Below are 21,089 nucleotides of genomic sequence, written 5' to 3'. Positions count from 1 at the left end.
GAAAATTAACATTTTCTGTTTTTTTACTGTATTTGATTAATGTCATTGTATAAAAAGAGGTTTAAATAAATACAAATCTAACAGACATACATGATTTGTATAAATTTTATTTCTGTGGTAAGAGGACTTGAAATGACTCAAAACTAAAATGGTAGGACTTTGGACTCGACTTGAGACTTGTTGGCTTTGACTTTTGACTCGACTCGGGACTTGCCTCATCTTTGACTTGACTTGACTCGGGACTCGAGGGCAAAGACTTGAGACTTACTTGTGACTTGCATAACAATGACTTTGTCCCACCTCTGCTAAGTGGTGTCCGCAAAATAATATAGGTTTCATAGACAATTGGAAAAGTTTTTGGGGCAGACCTGACCTTTTAAAAAGAGATGGTATTCGTCCCTCTCGGGATGGTGCTGCTCTTCTCTCTAGTAATATGGCACATAGTCTTAGAACTGAAAAATGACAAACTGGGACCCAAGTCAGGAAGCAGACAGACTGGCTAAACCGACCGTCTGATAGCTGCCTCATGTTACAGAAGTCAGATAATTCCCAACACATAGAAACTCTTACACCTAGATATTATCACATAGAGACTGTGTCTGAACCCCGAATTAGTAAAAACAAAAAAACTTCCAAACCCATTTAATGGTAAAAATTAAATTTATGTTCAACAAATACAAAATAGAGATAATAATGATAAAATGATAAAACTTGGGTTGTTAAATATTAGATCCCTTTCTTCAAAATCACTTATTGTAAATTATATTATCACAGACAATAATCTAGATGTGGTGTGTTTGACAGAAACTTGGCTAAAACCGGACGATTACATTACTTTAAATGAGTCTAGCTCTCAAGGTTATGATTATCGACACAATCCTCGTCAGAAAGGCAAAGGGGGAGGTGTTGCTGTAATTTATAGTAATATTTACAGTATTAGTCAAAAGTTTGCATAACATTATGTAAGTTGACATTTGTGCTGGCTACTGTATACAGGCCACCAGGACACCATAAAGACTTTATCAAAGAATTTGTTGATTTTCTATCGGAGTTAGTACTAGCTGCAGATAAAGTCCTTGTTGTTGGTGATTTTAATATTCATGTAGATAATAAAAAAAGACTCATTGGGATTGGCATTTGCAGACATTATAAACTCTACTGATGTTAGACAACACGTGTCAGGTCCCACTCATTGTCATAATCATACTTTAGATCTAATATTGTCACATGGAATCGATATTGATGCTGTTGAAATTCTGTAGCAGAGTGATGACATTTCAGATCATTATCTAGTCTCGTGTATACTACATTTAGTCAAGGCAGCTAAACTGCCTCCCTGCCATAAATATGGTAGAACCATCACTTCTACTCCTAAAGATCGCTTTATAAATAATTAATCCAACACCATGGTACAATGAGCACACTCGGGCCCTAAAGGTAGCAGCCAGAAAAATGGAGCGCAGCTGGAAGTAGGGCTGGACGATTATGGCCTAAAATCAAAACCTTGATTAATTGAACATTTTACCTCGATTACGATTAATGAACGATTATTTTGTTTCTGTTTTTGTTTTGTTTTTTGCCCTCATAGTTCACTGACAAGGTTTGTACTGAAAATATGATTGACTATTAAAAGGTGGGATATTTTTTTCCTATTTAAAGAGTGATCTAACATAACAGCTCACTTTAAGCAGTAATTTTAATCTATGCTTCATAACATTTCTTACAGATTTCTGCTCGTTGTAAATCAGTTAAAGATAAATTAGCACAGTACCAGTACAAGTGATTGCGTGTGAATTAGTCATACAGTCTCTCCGTTCATTGTGAAGCTGTGGGTTGTAAATGGTTACTCCAAAAGTAGACATATATGCTATAAGAAGTTTTGAGTTTCTAAGCTCCTTTAGTGATAAATCACTGGACAGCGCTGACTAGTTTCTGCCTTCCTCTCTGTGCGCGCAATCTTCATGTTTTGTGCAGCTACTGTTTGAATGAGTGTTCGTGCCACAAGCAGCTGCGCGAGCACGGTAGCTCGGTATAATACATCCGATCTTCTAATCGCTTGAATGTACAAACCTTAAAACAAATACAACTGACAAAGTTTAGTGAAGACGCAAGGCTCACCGCTCACGCGCCATCACTATGTGTTGAACTGGCATTTACCTCCGTGTTTTGCTTTTATGCCTCTGACTGGACGGGGCGGAGTCGTGGCTACACACGCGGTAATGTTTTTAAGGGGAAAGTATTAACAGGATTAAAGAACTGAAATAACCGACATGGGAAAATTATGTCGGTTAGAGGTTCTGAATTTCGGTTTCGGTTACTTTTCGATTAATCGTCCAGCCCTAGCTGGAAGAAAACAAAACTTGAAGTATTTCGTGGAGAGAGAGAATGATTGAGTACAGAAAGGCCTTAAAATCTGCTAGATCTGCCTATTTTACAAAACTTTTAGAAGAAAATAAACAGGTATTTGTTTGATACAGTGGCTAAATTAACAAGAAATGAAGCTTAAAGAGCACAGCAGTAATGACTTTATTAACTTCTTTACTTGCAAGATTGATAATATTAGAGAAAAAATTGTAACCATGCAACCGTCTACTACAGTATCGCGTCAGACAGTGCATTGTAGTGTCCCTGAGGAAAAATTCAATTCATTTACTGCTTTAGGAGTGGAAGAATTGTCTAAACTTGTTAAATCATCAAAATCAACAACATGTATGTTAGACCCTATACCGACTAAGCTATTGAAAGAGATGCTTCCAGAGGTCATAGATCCTATTCTTAATATCGTCAATTCATCTTTATCACTAGGATACGTACCAAAAACTTTTAAGCTGGCTATTATTAAATCTCTTATTAAAAAACCACAACCTGATCCTAGAGAATTAGTCAATTACAGGCCAATCTCAAATCTCACTTTTCTGTCAAAAATACTTGAAAAGGCAGTATCATCACAACTATGTTCCTTTATAGAAAGAAATAGTATCTGTGAGGATTTCCAGTCAGGATTTAGACGGTACCGTAGTACTGAGACTGCTTTCATTAGAGTTACTAATGAATTGCTCTTATCATCAGATCGTGGTTGTATCTCTCTATTAGTGTTAATGGATCTTAGTGCTGCATTTGACACTATTGATCACAATATTCTTTTAAATAGACTCGAAAATTATGTTGGCATTAGTGGAATTGCACTGTCATGGTTCAAATCATACTTATCTGACCGTTATCAGTTTGTAGTAGTAAACGAAGAAATGTCATATCGATCACAAGTTCAATATGGAGTACAGCAAGGCTCAGTACCAGGACCGTTGCTTTTCACTCTGTACATGCTAACCTTGGGAGATATCATTAGGAAGCATGGCATAAGTTTTCACTGTTACGCTGATAATACTCAGCTCTATATTTCTTCGCGCCCTGACAAAACTTACCAATTCACAAAATGAACGGAATGCATAGCTGATATAAAAAATTGGATGACCAGTAATTTCCTACTACTAAATTCAGAAAAAACAGAGATTCTAATTTTTGGACCAAAAACTTCTTCACGTAATAACCTAGAATACTGTCTAACACTTGATGGCTGCTCTGTTAAGTCTTCGTCGTCAGCTAGGAACCTGGGTGTGCTCTTTGATACCAATCTTTCATTTGAAGGCCATGTTACTAGTATCTGGAAAACCACATTCTTCCAATTTAAAAATATATCTAAACTACGACATATGCTCTAAATGAAAAATGCAGAACAGTTAGTTCATGCGTTCATGACCTCAAGGCTAGATTGCTGTAACGCTTTATTGGGTGGTTGTTCTGCTCGCCTGATAAATAAACTACAGCTCGTACAAAATGCAGCAGCTAGAGTTCTTACTAGAACTAGGAAGTATGACCATATTAGCCCAGTTCTGTCAACACTGCATTGGCTTCCTGTTAAACATCGTGTAGATTTTAAAATCTTGCTAATTACTTACAAAGCACTAAATGGTTTAGCTCCCAAGTACCTGAGCGAGCTCTTAACCCTCAGGGGTCTGAGGATTTTTGGGGCCCTGGAGAAGTTTTGACATTCCCTGACATTTGTGCTTTTTTCAGTTGTTCATAAACATATTAATGGAAAAAGTGTCATTACACTGTATTCAGCACAAACTAGGCTACAATAATATGTGAGGAACATGTATGTACATGTTTGTGTTTTTGAAGGAATAACGTTTATGCGTGGTTATTGAAAAAACTAAAAACTTAAGTCACTGAAATAAGGCCAAAAAATATATATTAAATCTTTGTTCACAAGACTTCTGGGTATTTGAGGTTGTAGACTAGAGTTTTTGCTTCAAAATGAGGTAAAAATTATGCTGCCTGCTTGTTCATATAAAACAATAGAGAGATTTAAATTTTTTGCTAAAACATCTTTGGTCAAGAAACACAGTATGCGTGGAGGCGTGAATCCTCATGTATAATGGGTGATTCTCACCTGAGAAGACAAAAGAAATGCATAAAGAGCTCTAATGAGCTGCATAAATAATGAGGCCTTTCAGTCAGGTAGGCTGTGAAAAAACCTGTGAGACATTGATCATGTCTCAAGCTCATGGTGTATATCAAACATACAGAAAAAACAGAAACACTGTGAAATATTATTACAATTTAAAATAATGGTATTCTATTATATTCTTTAAAATATAATGTATTTCTGTGATGCAAAGTGTCTGAACAATTATGTTACCTCTATGGCATTTCATATAGGCTTTTAGCTTAAAAGCATGCACATTTGGAGAAATATTGATGGATTCTCATGTTTGTCAATTTTCTATACAGAGGAGTAATACTCAGGATTAATGTCATTACTATGAGTGCTGGATACTGTTTACAATTCATACTTGAAGCCGGAGGGTGCTCTGCCCCTTTTGTCCACAAATGCCTGAGCACTGAAGAAGAATAGGCAATACAGGAAATAACTGAACTAACAGAGGCCAGAGATCGCTAACTATGGCTATTCAAAACACTTTTCAAGACAATAAATACACGATTGAGATGATGAATGCATGTATTGACTGAATTTGCGTCTGAATAGCGCTGGCTCCGTGGGCGTGGCCGCATTAGCGGATAATGAGCTGAATCACAGATTTCTGACATGGCTCTATTTTCATACAGATTACATAAACACAGAAGGTTTGTTTTCGATTTGACTTACACGATTTAACACCTGACATTTCAACGTTTTTTTAGACACAAGTCTAATTTTTTTGTGATTAGTATTCACTAAGTTACAGTTCATTTTCTGAGAACTATCAGATTGGACTTCGTTCAGAGGGAGACGAGAGATCACGCATCATGTTTGTTTTCTTTATTTTACAAAAAGCACAACATTTTGTTTTTACTCTGAGTGTACACAAATAAAAGAAAATATTCCACAGATTAAAATGGTGTATAACTCTTAATTGTATGTGCAACATTGAGTATTTTGAGTCTCTTTCACACTGGTTAGAAAAAAAATGCGGTGATCACGCCGGCGTGACCGCCGACCCGAGAGTGTTAAAGCATTATAGTCCTTCACGTCTATTGTGATCTCAGAATTCAGGCCAGCTGATAATACCTAGAATATCAAAATCAACCACAGGTGGTAGATCCTTCTCCTATTTGGCACCTAAAATCTGGAATAATCTTCCTAGCACTGTTCCGGAAGCAGACACACTCTGTCAGTTTAAATCTAGACTAAAAACGCATCTCTTTAACCTGGCATACACATAACACATTATCAATTTATATTTTCAAATCTGTTAAAGGATTATTAGGCTGCATAAATTAGGTCAGCCGGAACTAGGAACACTTCCTATAACACCAGATGTACTCGTTACATCAGAAGAAGAATTGCATCTACGCTAATATTAGTCTTTCTGTTTATCCCGAGGTTTACCATAGTCAACCGGATCTGGGCCGTATCCAGGTGAGACCAAGGACCTGCGCCTTGACACGACCACAACGCAGCACTGAAGTATCAGCAGAGATTGAGTCAACTAGATTATCCAGTGTGAAGGCCTCATCAACACGACAACCAGTGGCGCAGCTCCTCAACAACCGACCATACCGGCGTGATGAATACGATCCTCAACTGGATGGAACTGAAATAAATACTTTGAATGTTGCGATCCTATCGGACTTATGATAGCAACCTGAGTCGTAACAAAGCACTGCTCGCCAGAGGAGAACTGGCCCCCCGACTAAGCCTGGTTTCTCCGAAGGTTTTTTTTCTTCTTCATTTTAACACCTATTTGCCACTTGTTTGCCACCTGATGTCACCTGTTGGAGTTTGGGTTCCTTGCCGCTGTCGCCTTTGGCTTGCTAGTTGGGGAGACTTGACATTTGATATTCAACAGTGCTTTGATCTGCCTGCATTGACACTATTCTTTAAGAGCTGCTGTACAGCCAAAGTAATGTACCAGTTATCAATGTAAAGCTGCTTTGACACAATCTACATTGTAAAAAGTGCTATATAAATAAAGGTGACTTGACTTGACTCAGGTCATTCCAAGCCTATTAGAATTTCATTCATCTTTGAAACACAAATAAAGATACTTTTAACGAAACCTGAGAGATTTCTGTCCCTGCACTTTTTAAACCGCACTGGTCCTCACACGTCAAGAAAGCATGTTTGATCCACCATATTTAATGTGCTCTATTTATGTGCCTTGATCAATGTTTATATATGAATAAAAGCATTAATTAAATCTGTTCATCATATAAAGTGATTTGTCTCTTCCGAAGACTTGGATTAAATGCTTGATTCAACTGGATTACAATGTCTTTATGAACTCTTTGAATGTCAAAGTTTTGGTAGAATGAAATCTCTTAGGTTTCAATGAAAAAATATCTTCATTTGTGTTTTGAAGATGAACGAAAGTGTTATGAGTTTTTTATGACAATTTTAATTTGGGGTGAACCACCACTAGGGATGGGATATTTTAGTGCATTTCTTTCCTCCCAGTGGTGCGCTTTCGTTCTTCCTTAAATACCCAAACTTAACATCCAAATCAGATAAATCAGTGATTGCAGTAAAATACAGTCTACTTTCTGAGAGCGTGCTCCGAGACAGAGTGGAACACGGACAAGCAAAGAGAACTTTGAGCTTCAAGTTCACACCTAAACGGATAAAAACATACAGAAATGTGTCAAAATGGCCAGCTTCATGAGTATTCACTTTAACACCATAGGTTGTCTTTAAATTAACATAAACAGTTGGGAAATAAGCCCTACAGTAGGTAGTCAACCAAAATGCCAATTACCACCACGTGTAACGCCGCCGCGAGGCCACAGCGTTAAATGCAACCCAATGACAAGTGAAACTTGTCACGAAATCACCACCAGGTGGGACAGTTTGCAACATTACGTAAGGCTGCTGTGACTTTTTACTTTTAAATGATGATAAAAATAATGAAATAAATTACTGGTAATACTACTACTACTACTAATAATATAAAATTTAATCTGGGCTAATTATTTATCATATAAGTGCTTAATGTTCCAGCTATTGACTACTACTACAGTGCTTGTAATTTAATAATTTACTAATTTAATAATTCACTGATATATTTCAACAGGTAAGGCATGCACATTGAAACATTTATTTCCATACAACACAGAGCTCTGCGCATAACATGCATGAAAAAAGTGTCCATGAATTAAGAAACTGTTGGTCATATGTGTTTATTAAACAATGTCTTTGTAAATGAATTAAGAAATTGATGATTTTTGTTTAACCCCTTAAGCCCTGAGGGTATTTTCAGAGATTTTTTTTCTGAGTGACGCACAAAAAAGTAAAGACTTGTAACTCCAAAGCCTCAGTAAAGAAGTTAATAATATGAACGCGCTTTGGCCCATAATTCAGAACAAAATCAAAATTACTTTGTGAACATCACTCAAAAAAAAGATTTTTGGTGCTGTTCACTTGATTTAAACAATTTATTTTGATTTAACACCATTGTATCAGGTTTCTGGTTTAAATGTGATTGATTCATGTTAAATTGACTTAAAACGATTACAAATTACAAATTATTTGTATATGTATACAAGTCATTTATAACACTTTCTGCATACCCTATTTTAAAGTGTAAACTATTCATCACTTATAAATGTGTTACACATCATTTGTAGACCTTTCTTACCATTACAAATTATTTGTATATGTATACAAGTCATTTATAACACTTTCTGCATACCCTATTTTAAAGTGTAAACTATTCATCACTTATAAATGTGTTACACATCATTCGTAGACATTTCTTTCCTGTTACAAATTATTTGTATACGTATACAAGTAATTTGTAACACTTTCTGCATACCGTATTCTAAAGTGTAAACTATTCATCACTTATAAATGTGTTGCATATCATTTGCAGACCTTCTTTATAACTTATTTACAAACTGCAATTTGTAAATTTACCATTTATTTGCCATATGCAAAGTATATCTTTCAGTTACAGGATATAAAAATCTATACGAATCCCGATATTTAAATTATATATTTTTATATAAAAATTATGATATTCTATGCAAATATATTTTACTATTATATAGATATCTTTGAGCCCCTAACTCACCCCTTATACCTAAACATGACCACTTTTTAGCCACTTCCCAAAAATAAAAACGCAATATAGATATATTTACAGTGACTGTTATCTTAGTTGATATACTGTTGTATAAAAAGTATAATTTTAAGCTCCCTACTCCACCCTATAACCTTAAGCATAACCATTTTGACAATATACGTAGTGTAATAGGCAGATAAATGTACGTTAGTCACAATAATTTATTTAAAACATTACAAAAGCAGTATACAGAACAGACAAAATGCTGCGTGTGCTACATTACCAGTGAAATGACAGCGAATCATAATTTTGTGTGAGTAACAGAATGAAATTAAAGTGTTTAATCGCTGCAAACATTCCTCTGATCTGCATTTCCATCCTTTTAAGCGGCGCACTGATCTAACTCAACACAGCAACTCAAATTCGGCATGTCGCAAACACACTATGGTAGTCGCAAATCACATGTGACAGCCAATAAGGAGCGAGGTTTGACGTTACTGCCGCAAACCCGTGTCGTATTGTTAGACGCGCCAATTTTAATTTGAAAGTTATGAAACGGCGGATTGATACGATTATTAATGTATAATGGTTATATTATGTTATAAGAATCTTTTCCTCACACGATGGCATTGTTCGACTTCTGAAGACTTTAAAATAATGCACAAAATAATGGACTACGTTTATTATCAGTTTATGGTGTGTTTTCATGTTATGGTGAGGAGCTGTTCCATGAAAAACCAAAAAAAAAAAAAAAAATGAAATGATTAAGTGCTGGTTAAACGGTGGCAGTGTGTTGATTTTTTTTATTTTTTTATTTTTTTAAATAATGTAAATTTTAGGCTTGGGTAAAGTGATGGAGTGAGATGATAATGTAACAGGAACATCTGCAAATGATGTGTAACACATTTATAAGTGATGAATAGTTTACACTTTAGAATAGGGTATGCAGAAAGTGTTATAAGTGATTTGTATACATATACAAATAATTTGTAACAGGAAAGAAATGTCTACAAATTATATATAACACATTTACAAGTGAAGAATAGTTTACACTTTAGAATAGGGGATGCAGAAAGCTTTGTAAATGATTTATTCATGCGTTTACACATCATCTATAACAGGTGTTGAACACTTTGTAGTGTGTACAGCAGTGTAAGGGCTGACTGGTGAGGGTATAGACAGCTGTCTTCTCTGACACACATGGAGTGTTTAACTCTGTGCACCTGATGTGAGCTTCAGTGGAAGGTAAATCCAGATCAGAGGATGACTTCATCACTAGACCCCACACACTCCACACAGAACACAAGTCTGTGCTGATGAGTGAAAGGATTTATTATTATTGACTAGAATCACCTGACTGTAAGGTATTTATAAATGTTTATCCACTTCAAAACAAATAAATTACTCTTCTTAAAAATAGTGCTTTAGCATACCAGCATGTTTGTGCTTTTGAACACAGACCAGCTTACAACTTCATCAATAAATCATATACTGATCATTTACTAATGGTTTGTTCAACATTTGTTCATGATTAACAATTGTTAATTGAGATAATGATACTAAAACAATTTTGTCATAAATACTTCAGTTATTATAAGTGATAAATAATGTCTTAACTAATAGCTTATAAACCATCTTCTAATGATCTGTTTGATTTATTTAATTGAGATAACCTACAGCACATTTGTAAATTGTTAGCATAACACATATTAATCATTTATGAATGTATATTGTAATGTTTGTAAATGATTTGTTCATCATTAACTAATAACTTATAAGTGTCTCGTAACTGAACTAATAAAAAAATTCATAAAATGTTAACATCACTAATCATTTATGAACGTATAGCCATATTTTGTAAATGATTTGTTCATAATTAACAATTTATAAATGACTTATAACTGAATTTATAAAACATTCATAAATTATTAGTAGATCACTTATCAATCATTTATAAATGTATATTCATGTTTTGTAAATGATTTGTTAATCATTAACTAATAATTCATAAATGACTGAACGTTATTATGAAGTGTTACCCAAGAATTAAAATTGTTTTATTATTAAAAAACAACTACTTTGGGCATGCCATGGATGTAACAAAACTGTCTTCTGGCAAACGCCTAACATTAAAACTCTTTACAGAGTAAAGTTTTGGTTTCATGTCTTTTATTTTGTAGTTTGATTTATGTTGCTTGTTGTGTCATGCTTCCCTTGCTCCTCATGTTCTCCCTTAGTCCATGTGTCATGTTCTCATTGGGTGTTTATGGTCATGTGGTTTTCAGTCCTGTTCTTTCATTGGTTCTTATGTTCCTTGTGTCACTTCCCCATTGGTTGTCTTGGTCATGTGTTCTCTAAGTTCTTGTATTTATAGCCATTAGGTGTGTTCGACATCGACTGCGGCTGGATGTAAACAATCAGCGAGAGTAGCCGCGTGCAGGCGGGGAGGAGCTGAAAACGGAGACGTGAAGTCGGACACTTTCTGCTTCCCGTAGTGCTGCATTTGCATACTTTTTAATCACAGTTAAATAAATATTTGACTAATACACCAATGTTTCAGAGACATTTTCATTCAATACTTTATGTACTGCTTAAAGCATCTGTTTGTACAAGAATAAAGTTCAATATAAGCATATACTATATAAAAACTAATGTAGTGGGGTCTAAGTTTTTTATCAGTTTTATTTTGATAAACATGACACAATATAACAATGCAACTACATGAAAAGAGCTTTAACTCTTATAAAAATACAGATTTGTGAGCAATCATGAAACAGCTGTGTAGTCATCAGCGCTCATGCAGCTCCTCTTGAGAAACTGCGCTGGCTGACTTAGGTGGCTGATCTTGAATCGCTCTTGCAGTACTTTGAAGCCATACGTCACAGTCACATGGCGTCTGCGCTGTCTCAAGTCAGACAAAATTTCTTACCGGCATGCACTGCTTCAAGTCCGCCGTCGATCGGTCTGTGCAGCGCTGCATAAAGTCGAACAAGCCTATTGTCTTCCCCATGTTCCTTTGTCGTGTATTGTAAATGTAACCTGCTGTCAGTGAGTCATTTTGTCAAGTCTTCTCAAGTCAAGCCATGTCAAGTCACGTCTGTTTTCATGTTCCTGTTCACGTTTGTATTTTGGATTATTATCATTAAACTGCACTTGGGTTCTCACTACGCTCGCCTCCAGTGGACTCCTTCTGTTACAGAATACACGACCCACTATGGACCCAGCAGTTTACCTCCTGAACTTATGTCAAGGTAATTTTTCCATTGAGGACTATGTCGAGGATTTTTGTTATGCGTGCCATTGTTTCAATGTTAACGACGTGGTACTTAAGGATATATTTCATAATGGACTTAATGAACCTTTGCGTTCACGTTTGCCTAGGGGAAAAAATACTTTTTCCCTAGAACAATACGTCGACCACGCCCTGTTATTAAGTGGATCACCATTTACTGTGGTATTGGTGGATGAAGAGCCCCACAATCCCACAGTACCATCTACACCTGACTGTCTCCATGCCCCCAAGTTCATGTCTGGGATTATTTATGCCTTGCCAGTGCCTGCTCCCACCATGCCTGCCACGCCAGTGTCTCATCTTGAGCCGGCCGCTTCACACTCAAGCCCGCCAGCCACTTCGCACTCAAGGCCGCTGGCCGCTTCGCACTCGGGCCCGCCGGCCGTTTCGCACTCTAGCCCGCCGGCCGCCTCGCACTCAAGCCCGCTGGCCATTTCACCCTCAAGGCCGCCGCGCCAGTGTCTCGCCCCAAGATGGCCGCCATGCCAGAGTCTCTTCATGCCACGCCAGAGTCTCGTCATGCCACACCAGAGCCTCGTCAGGCCACTCCAGAGCCTCGTCAGGCCACGCCAGAGTCTTGTAAAGCCAACCCAGAGCCTCGCCATGCCACGCCAGAGCCACGCCAGAGCCTCGCCATGCCACGTCTGAGTCTTGTCATGCCACGGCTGCCACGCCAGAGCCTCGTCATGCCACGGCTGCCACGCCAGAGCCTCGTCATGCCACGGCTGCCATGCCAGAGCCTCGCCATCCCATGCCAGAGCCTTGCCACGCCATGGCCGCCACACCCGCTACACCAGAGCCCCCTCTCATAAAACCTGCCCTACTTTTCCCCAAGTATTTCCTGCGGCTGCGGAGCTTGGTACACCTCTAAACCATGGCCCAGGTCCTCCAGTGCACCTGGACCCCACGCTCCAAGGCTCAGGTCCTCTCATGCTCCATGGCCCAGGTATTCCTACGCTGCATGGTCCAGGTCCTCCCACGCTCCATGGCCCAGGTCCTCCCATGCTCCATGGCCCAGGTCCTCCCACGCTCCAGGGCCCAGGTCCTCCCACGGCCCAGGGCCCAGGTCCTCCCACGGCCCACGTCCTCCCACGCTCAACGGCCCAGGTCCTTCCACGCTCCACGGCCCAGGTCCTCCCACGCTCCACGGCCCAGGTCCTCCCACGCTCCACGGCCCAGGTCCTCCCACGCTCCACGGCCCAGGTCCTCCCACGCTCCACGGCCCAGGTCCTCCCATGCTCCACGTCCCAGGCCCGCCTCTGCTACACCCAGGTCTTCTCATGCCCCATGGCTCAGGCCTACCTCTGCCATGCCCAGGTCCTCCGATACCCCTGCACCGACCTGGCCTACCATCCCTCCCCCAAGCCCACCCTCCTGGACTGTATTTTTTTTTGTTTCATGTTGGGCATCAGGAGCCGCCCTTAGAGGGGGGGATATGTCACAGGTGTTTTGGTTTTGTGTTCATGTTTTGCATTTCATGTCTCTTATTCATTTGTCTTTTATCATTGTCTTCCCCATGTTACTTTGTCATGTATTGTAAATAGTGTTGCACGATATACCGGTACTAGAAAGGTATCGCGATACCCTGCTTTTAAAAACGGTACGGTTCTTCGTTTTATTAGTACGGGTACTTTGAGTGGCAGCTATATTTCCTAATGTGCGACAGCATGGGGAAGTGTGCGTGCAGCGCGCTGCTTCAAAGGCACATTGAGTGCGTGTTTATTCCTCTCAACTGCGCAACGGCTTTAATGGTGACGAAACGAGAGGTGTGGTTGCAAATACAGGTGCTTTTGCAGACAGTCCACAAATTGTTGAGAAAGCAGATGCACAAAGCAAAATATGGCATTATTTTGCTTACATTGCCGACAATCAGGGCAAGCCCACGGACACCACAAAGCCCGTCTGCAAAATATGTTACAAAATAACGCAAGCGAAGGGAGCATCCAACTTGGCAAAGCATCTTGCCGATTTGTACAAAGAATTTAAAGAGCGACAGGTTAGTGAATGTTATACCAGCGCTATGTTTATGCTCTCAAAAATTAAACGAGTGTCATTTATATTACTCATGCAAGCAGACATCCGCAAAGAGGTGTATTATTGAGTCTAATAAGTGATATCTGGTTGCTAAAATAAAATTTAAAAAAACATAAATATGTGAAGGGAATATACAGTTATATTAAACCAATTTATGCTTTAATAACATTGCTCTAATTACATTATATTATTGCTCTAATTCCAATTACACAATTCGTTATTTACATGCAGTTAGTGAAGGAGGGATAGGTGGAATTGCGCTGAATGACACACAACAGAAGCGCTCTCTCGTGTGCGCTCTCTCTCTCTGTCGCGCGCGCCTGAATAGTCAAATACACGTGCACACAGATGTCTAAATGTCCATCGTGTGGAGTATCTCGCGTGAATACAGTCGGTTATGGCTTAAGTGGATGTAAACAGGTGGGTAATAACTGAATATGCGTCAGTTACAGTACGTCAATGCATTCAGCAGCCCAATTAAATAGGCCTGTCTATCATTAATGTTAATCAAACAACAAAAGATGTTAAATAAATGAAGGCTATATGTTAAATAAACCTAGTGTATCTGAAAAAAAGATTATTTTTTAATTTACTGTTGTTTTTGTAATTTGCTTCTTTGTTCTTTTATATAGCCTAACACAAATAACTTGTTCTCATACCAGCTCATGCTCATATTGTCCACCTCTTTCCCACCTGTAGGCCTACATACCAGCTGATATACAATGTAATCTTGATTTGGGTGGTCAGTCTGCATTTAAAAGTTTGAAAGGGTTTTAAATCTTCTAAATCAAGCAAAATGACTAATTTAATCATATAAAATGTAATTTACCAACATCAAAATTGTGGCCAATAAAAATGCTGAGTGGCTAGTTACTTTGGAAAACCACTAGCCACAGTGGCTGGTGAGCGAAAGAAGTTAATGTCAAGCCCTGCTTACATGTATATAAAAAAAAAAAAAAAAAAAAAAAAAAAAAAAGGAAAAAAAGAATAATAGCACATAATTTACAATTTTATTGAGCATGAAAATAATAAACTTGAAAAATTATATTAAATCTAACTCTAACTTCATGGCAATGAAGCTCAAATCCAGAATTTTCAGCTGCACACTGGTGAAGAAAGAAGTTCTGTCATATGTTATTTATTTACTTTTCTTACTTTTTTGCCATAGTATCGTTTAAGTATCGGTATCGTGATACTGAAGTTGGGTATCGTATCGAAGTCAAAATTTTGGTATCGTGACAACACTAAATGTAAATGTAACCTGCTGTCAGTGAGTCATTTTGTCAAGTCTCCTCAAGTCAAGCCATGTCAAGTCACGTCTGTTTTCATGTTCCTGTTCACGTTTGTATTTTGGATTATTATCATTAAACTGCACTTGGGTTCTCACTACGCTCGCCTCCAGTGGACTCCTTCTGTTACAACATAAAAAAAGTTAAGTAAATCCAACGTATAATTTTTTTGAGTGATTGTTGTTTTTCTTCCATTGCTTTATCATTTATCCTTTGGTTATCATTGTCAGTCATCTCAATTTCATGAGTGATTCACAAAACCAAACCCTTGACCAATCTGCTGTTTCTTAAGCATAAAGAACAGTAAAGACAAAGACTGTCAGCTAACACCAGTTAAGAGCAAATATTTCACAATGCTGTTATCATTAAGTATCAATTAAAAATAAACACAGCTAATAAAATGGCAGAAAATTAATAAAGATCATTTTCAGAACAATAAATGTACATTTCAAATGAAATATGTTGGCTTGAAAAGGCTATCTCAATCCAGGTCTCGAACTCAGATCTCTTAAAGGACAGTTGCGCCATGTGTTGTAGCATTATCCACTAACCTGTTTTCAGTGCTGTTAAAACTCGCATGCAAAGCCAACACAAAAAACGCATTCTGGTTGAGTACCATCTGTATGTGTAGTATATTGGATCTGTGCATTCGGTCTTAAAGTGACAGCAGCCTAATATTCCTATCTGTATTAATCAAACAACAAAAGACAGAGAAAATCACTCATTGCTCTTTAGGAGTAAAGATGCTGTTGTAAAGATGTTGTTTTACATTTGATTACTTTGTGATGATAAAGACTGTTCTGTTTTTTATTTTTATTATTTATTTCACATGAATGCTACTGTATATCAGTGGCGTGCTGTAGGGCATCGCTTGACAGAACTTACCAATGACTTCATCAAAGAACATGACCAAACAAAGCTTCATTTGACCAAAGATCCATTTCCTGACCCCAAGACCCTCAGCCTTAACTAGGGGTGACCCCGAATAGTCGACGATTCGAATCTTCGATAGGAGGAGCCTGATTCGACTACCAATCTCACAGTCGAATCGTCGCAGAGGTGTTATGAGACGAGATATGGGTGCGCTCAATATCAGATTTTACATAGACATACCGGTTCTTTCCCAATAGGTTAATATAAAGCCTATTATGTTAATGCTATAAATAAAAATGTGAAAAGAAAGAAGCTTTTAATAAATATTTTTAATGTGCGTGAATAAATCCAACCTATGACCGATTTAAGTTTCACTTCCATGATCCGTGACCGACAGATGAGCATCTTTATGGCAGGGATTAAATCTTCAACAATGTCTGGGATAAAGTGTACAATTGGATGCACTTTGAAATGGTAAAAGATGATCAAAAAAACGTATGATGCAAGTTGTGCCAACAGCTCATGTCCTAGAACTCAACAACGACAAACACTGCGGTGCGCTTCTGCCGGCCAACGAGCTGACTATAGCGCGCTTTTTGAAAAGACTCAAACGGACACAGGCAGATCGCGTGAAAGATTGGATTTTTCTCTCTCAATCAGGTAGGGTAGCTATAAGTGATTTCAAGCTATTTCAGCCGCTTGTAATTTGATTTTTGGATTCTGTTAATGTTTAGCTAAAAAGACTGCCACTCCAGTTTAGCATTTATTGTCGATCTGCAGTTAAAAAGACAAGTTGACAATTCTAGCTATACTTTCGTTATTTTAATAATTTCTTTAATTTTAATTTATTTATTGATCACTCTGGGTTACCTAATTTAACTATTTCTGGCTTGTGTTTTGAATATGTTCCCCTGCACTTCAGGTATTTTGCAGTTTGACTTGATCATATTTCATTTTTTTAAATAGGCTATTTTCATTTATTAAAACGGTATATTCTGTTCTAATTCAATTCTATAAATTAATGTTTGATAAAAAAAATATATATATTTTTTTTTTTTTTTGGTGCATCAATGTTGCGCTGTAGAGTTAAAGCTTGCTCGCACAGACAATTTAGCCGATGTAATTTGATTTGCCGACATATGGAATGTATATCTATCTGCAGTGTGGCCTTTCTGCAGTTATTAATATATATATATATATATATATTTTAAAGTTTATTGATCCAAAATGTTTTTATTCATTTGCTTCTATATCCTTGTGAGTGATCTGTATAGGCTACATCGTGGCTGTGAATGTTTATCCACATTGCCTTTCATTTGTTTAAAAAAGATAAAAATCATTGTCAGTTTTGTCTATCACTTGACAGGCAGTTTGGTCGGTTTATTAGAAAGATGTTTCTCTGTGCTGTGTGTGAAAGAAAATAAAAGTTGTCTTAAGCCGCGGGTAGACTATAGCCAGGCCTTACTTCATTTTCCGTGTCCAGCTCCATCTCGTGCACAGTGCAGCGCGCGAACCTTTCAAAGTCCATGCGCACTCTCTAGTGGACTGTTGTTTTTCAAGCAATTATTCTCTTTAATTCTGTGTGCATGAAACATTGAAATTCGGTATCAGGAAGATATTAGGAAACGTTATAAAGTTGCTAATAAAACAGGAAAATGTTCCACGGATATCACGTGATGTAATCAATGGACGATAGATGGGGCGTGTCTAAGCTCCATAGCCACGTCTCATTGGAGGACCGCATCTGAGGATGGAACTAACTTTCTCCTTTAAAACTATGCTGTCCAAACAGCTAGTTGTTGAAGAACCGATACTTTGACCATGGCTGAACTTTACATCTAAGCACCACAGCTGCTTTGTCCCATCTAACGGCCGTGGCTGATTTTCCATCTAACAGTCACTGATTATCTTCATCCACGAGCCGCGCAGCTGACCACCCAACAGCCGTCACATCCAGAACTCTGAAACACTCCGTGAACTATTTGAACAAAGTCTCCAAAGAAGAGAGCTGCTCAGAACAACGCGTTTCACCAGCTGGCAACAACTTCAAAGCTTCCGCACTACCCAACGCCAGGCTGGTGATCCTGTTCTGTTGATAATACAAGAGGGCTTTGTGAGAGAATCAATAGATTTAATGTGGTCAGACCCCACGTGATAGGTTTTGATTAGTTTATTTCAGATGGGCTGAGAGGTACTCAAGACAGACTTCTTTGTTAAAAGAAGTCACGTCATCATTCCTGTTAAGGCTGAGGGTCTTGGGGTCAGGAAATGGATCTTTGGTCAAATTAAGCTTTGTTTGGTCATGTTCCTTGTAACGCTAGCGGCACCTAGCGGACTTACAAAAATACTGCATATTTTGCAAATGTACCTTTCGCATTTCGCGCCTCCGTCGACTCAAACATCACAAAAGCTCTTTGCTTGTAAAGGCACGTCTCAACAGGTAAATGTAGGCTATTCTCAAAAAAAGGTCCAACATATCTCATGAGTAAGCAACTGAGTAAATGCATGTGCATCTGCCACTTTTTTTTTTTTTTTTTTACATGACACACCACCCAGCATACCCGGTTAAAAAAGTCACCACTCACCACTGCTGTATATTTGTTAAGCTCTAAGCTGTTCCTAATCACCTCTTAGAGAGGGAATGGAATATGTTCCACATGTTGCTTGCCAATATATCCTCTATTATATATATATATATATATATATATATATATATATATATTTATATCCATAAATATATATAGTTGTCAATTCATGATACTTTCTCATCATCTCTTAATTTTTTTTAAACTTAACACTCTGGTGTTGTTCGGTCATTTTAGACCAAAAAAAGTCGTTATGTGAAGATGTAAAATCAATAATTCAGCCACAATGCAGTAAACACACAAATAAACTCGTGTGGCTATAACAATATAGCAAAATTGAGCTAGAAGTCTCAGATATGAGGTTGAAATCAGGTTGATTACCCTCCGACAAGGCATTCCTGTTCATTTTTGTTATATTTTTGTTGAATTTTTATGTTAAGTGCAACAAAATGTCTTTTTCTGTGTTTACATTTGACTAGTGGAAAAACTGACACTTTAAATCAATACTTTGTATCTGCAAATACTGTTTCCAGTGATCGTAATCAGTGATCGGCCCCAAAAATCCTGATCGGAGCACACTTAGAACCCATTATAATCATAACGCAGTCTATACTAGATGCAGTGTGGCACAACGCAATGCAACGTGACAAATCCCTGACAGTAAACTGATACTCCGTTCTATTTCTGACATACTCCAAGTGCCTGTGCTACACTTCTGACACAAAGCCAAAAGAATGATACTTTTAAAGGCATAAAAATACAGCACAAAAAAAGTATTGGGCAAAATAATCATTTTGGTAACACTTTACAACAAGGTTCATTAGTTAAACATTAGTTAATGTATTAACTAACATGAACTAACATGGGCAATACATTTGTTACAGTATTGACTAATCTTCGTTAACATAATGAAAATACGGTTGTTCATGGTTTGTTTATGTTAGTTCACAGTGCATTAACTAATGTTAACAAGATTTTAATAATGTATTAGTAAATACTGAAATTAACATTAACAAAGATTTATAAATGCTGTATAAGTGCAGTTCATTATTAGTTCATATTAACTAATGTAGTTAACTAATGTTAACTAATGAACCTTATTGTAAAGTGTTACCATCATTTTTAATTACACAACTATTGCTATTGATATACCATTATTCCCTCTTTCCACTATCGCTATCTATTCCTGTCCTATTACTGGTTTCACTGACTGCAAAAAATCCAGGAAGTCAGCCCTCTTGCCAGTCACTCTCCCACACAAACTCATTCTCATCCTTCCCAGTAAATGACTGTTACAGAAATCAGTAAGATTTTCCTTTCAAAAGTCAAGGGAAAAAAAAAAAACAAAACAAAAAAACAAATGACAGCACTGTCAGATTCCATGAGGGCAAACAGAGACGCAGTAAGCACACAAATTCAATCTCTGATTTTACTTACTCAATCATATTCTCACCTCATTGTACGACCCTGTATTGAGAGGAATTATATTTCACATTGGAAATTACTTTCCATAGTATAACGTTTTGCAGTCCATTTTCCTTTGGACATTTCACAACTTGTGGTTAGCAAATATTTTTTCCCATCAATATAATAGTTTTCTTGATATTATTAAGAATAATAATTGTCTATTAAGAAAACAATTAACAAAAGATGCAAGGTTCTAAAATCGTGTTTGCCACAAATGTAAAAATCAGTTCACAAATGAATCAGTAACTAATAAAGAGTAACTAACAACATCTGGGTAACATCTAACAGCACTACAAACTGCCTGCTTAGGAACATGGACCTATCTAGTCACAAAAAATAAACATTTATCTTTAATAAGAATAGGACTACATAGAACTGTCTGAAAAAGGCGAGTATTCAATAAATTTATCCTGCAATAAAACGTATAAATGACATGCAAAGAATGCAAAAAATGAAAATTCCAAAAAAGAACCAAAGTTGTAGACAAGCAAGAATGAGCCTTTCAAGAACGAAACTGACAAGTTATGTGTGCATACCATTCTCCTAGCGCTTCCAGACATCTCATGCGACCCAGAATTAGCTCCGGATCATCTTTGTTCATGTCAATTTTTTTATCGTAGGCGACCAGAGCATCTTCCCACTCATGAAGTTTCTCATACCAGGTGGCCTGAATCTCCTGTAGTGGAAGACAAAACATAAAAGGATGAATGATGGAAATAAATAAAAAGAGTTCAGAGCACACATAATATCATTCGAAATGGGAGCAGTCAGAAAAATCAGGGACTAAAATTTCTTTTAGAGGGGATGAAAGTGCTTGCTCAAGAACACAAATTACAGTTTTTCACAATTGCTAAGACACAAAACGCCATTCTCTGAACCAAATTCTCAAAGGCCTAAACACTTTTGTCAAATAAATCACTCTTTCTGCAAAACCTTCAACAAGTTCAGGCAGTTAGGCCCTGTTTACACCTGGTATTAAGATGCT

The 21,089-nt window shown here is 37.5% G+C and overlaps 1 protein-coding gene across 4 annotated transcripts in view; it reads right to left on the bottom strand.

Annotated features, from left to right (window-relative positions):
- The window catches only part of mtor (mechanistic target of rapamycin kinase), a 344,442-nt gene that overhangs the window by 176,203 nt on the left and 147,150 nt on the right, over nucleotides 1-21,089 (bottom strand). For all 4 annotated transcript variants that reach the window (XM_067394176.1, XM_067394175.1, XM_067394174.1 and 1 more), the window contains one exon: nucleotides 20,641-20,780. In XM_067394176.1, the coding sequence (XP_067250277.1) occupies nucleotides 20,641-20,780 (140 nt within the window). The remainder of the gene's footprint in view (nucleotides 1-20,640; nucleotides 20,781-21,089) is intronic.

The sequence above is a fragment of the Chanodichthys erythropterus genome, chromosome 9 (genome assembly GCF_024489055.1).
Source record: "Chanodichthys erythropterus isolate Z2021 chromosome 9, ASM2448905v1, whole genome shotgun sequence".
Lineage (NCBI taxonomy): Eukaryota > Metazoa > Chordata > Actinopteri > Cypriniformes > Xenocyprididae > Chanodichthys > Chanodichthys erythropterus.
Note: the sequence above shows the minus strand (reverse complement) of the source record. Positions and strands in the feature narration are given on the sequence as shown.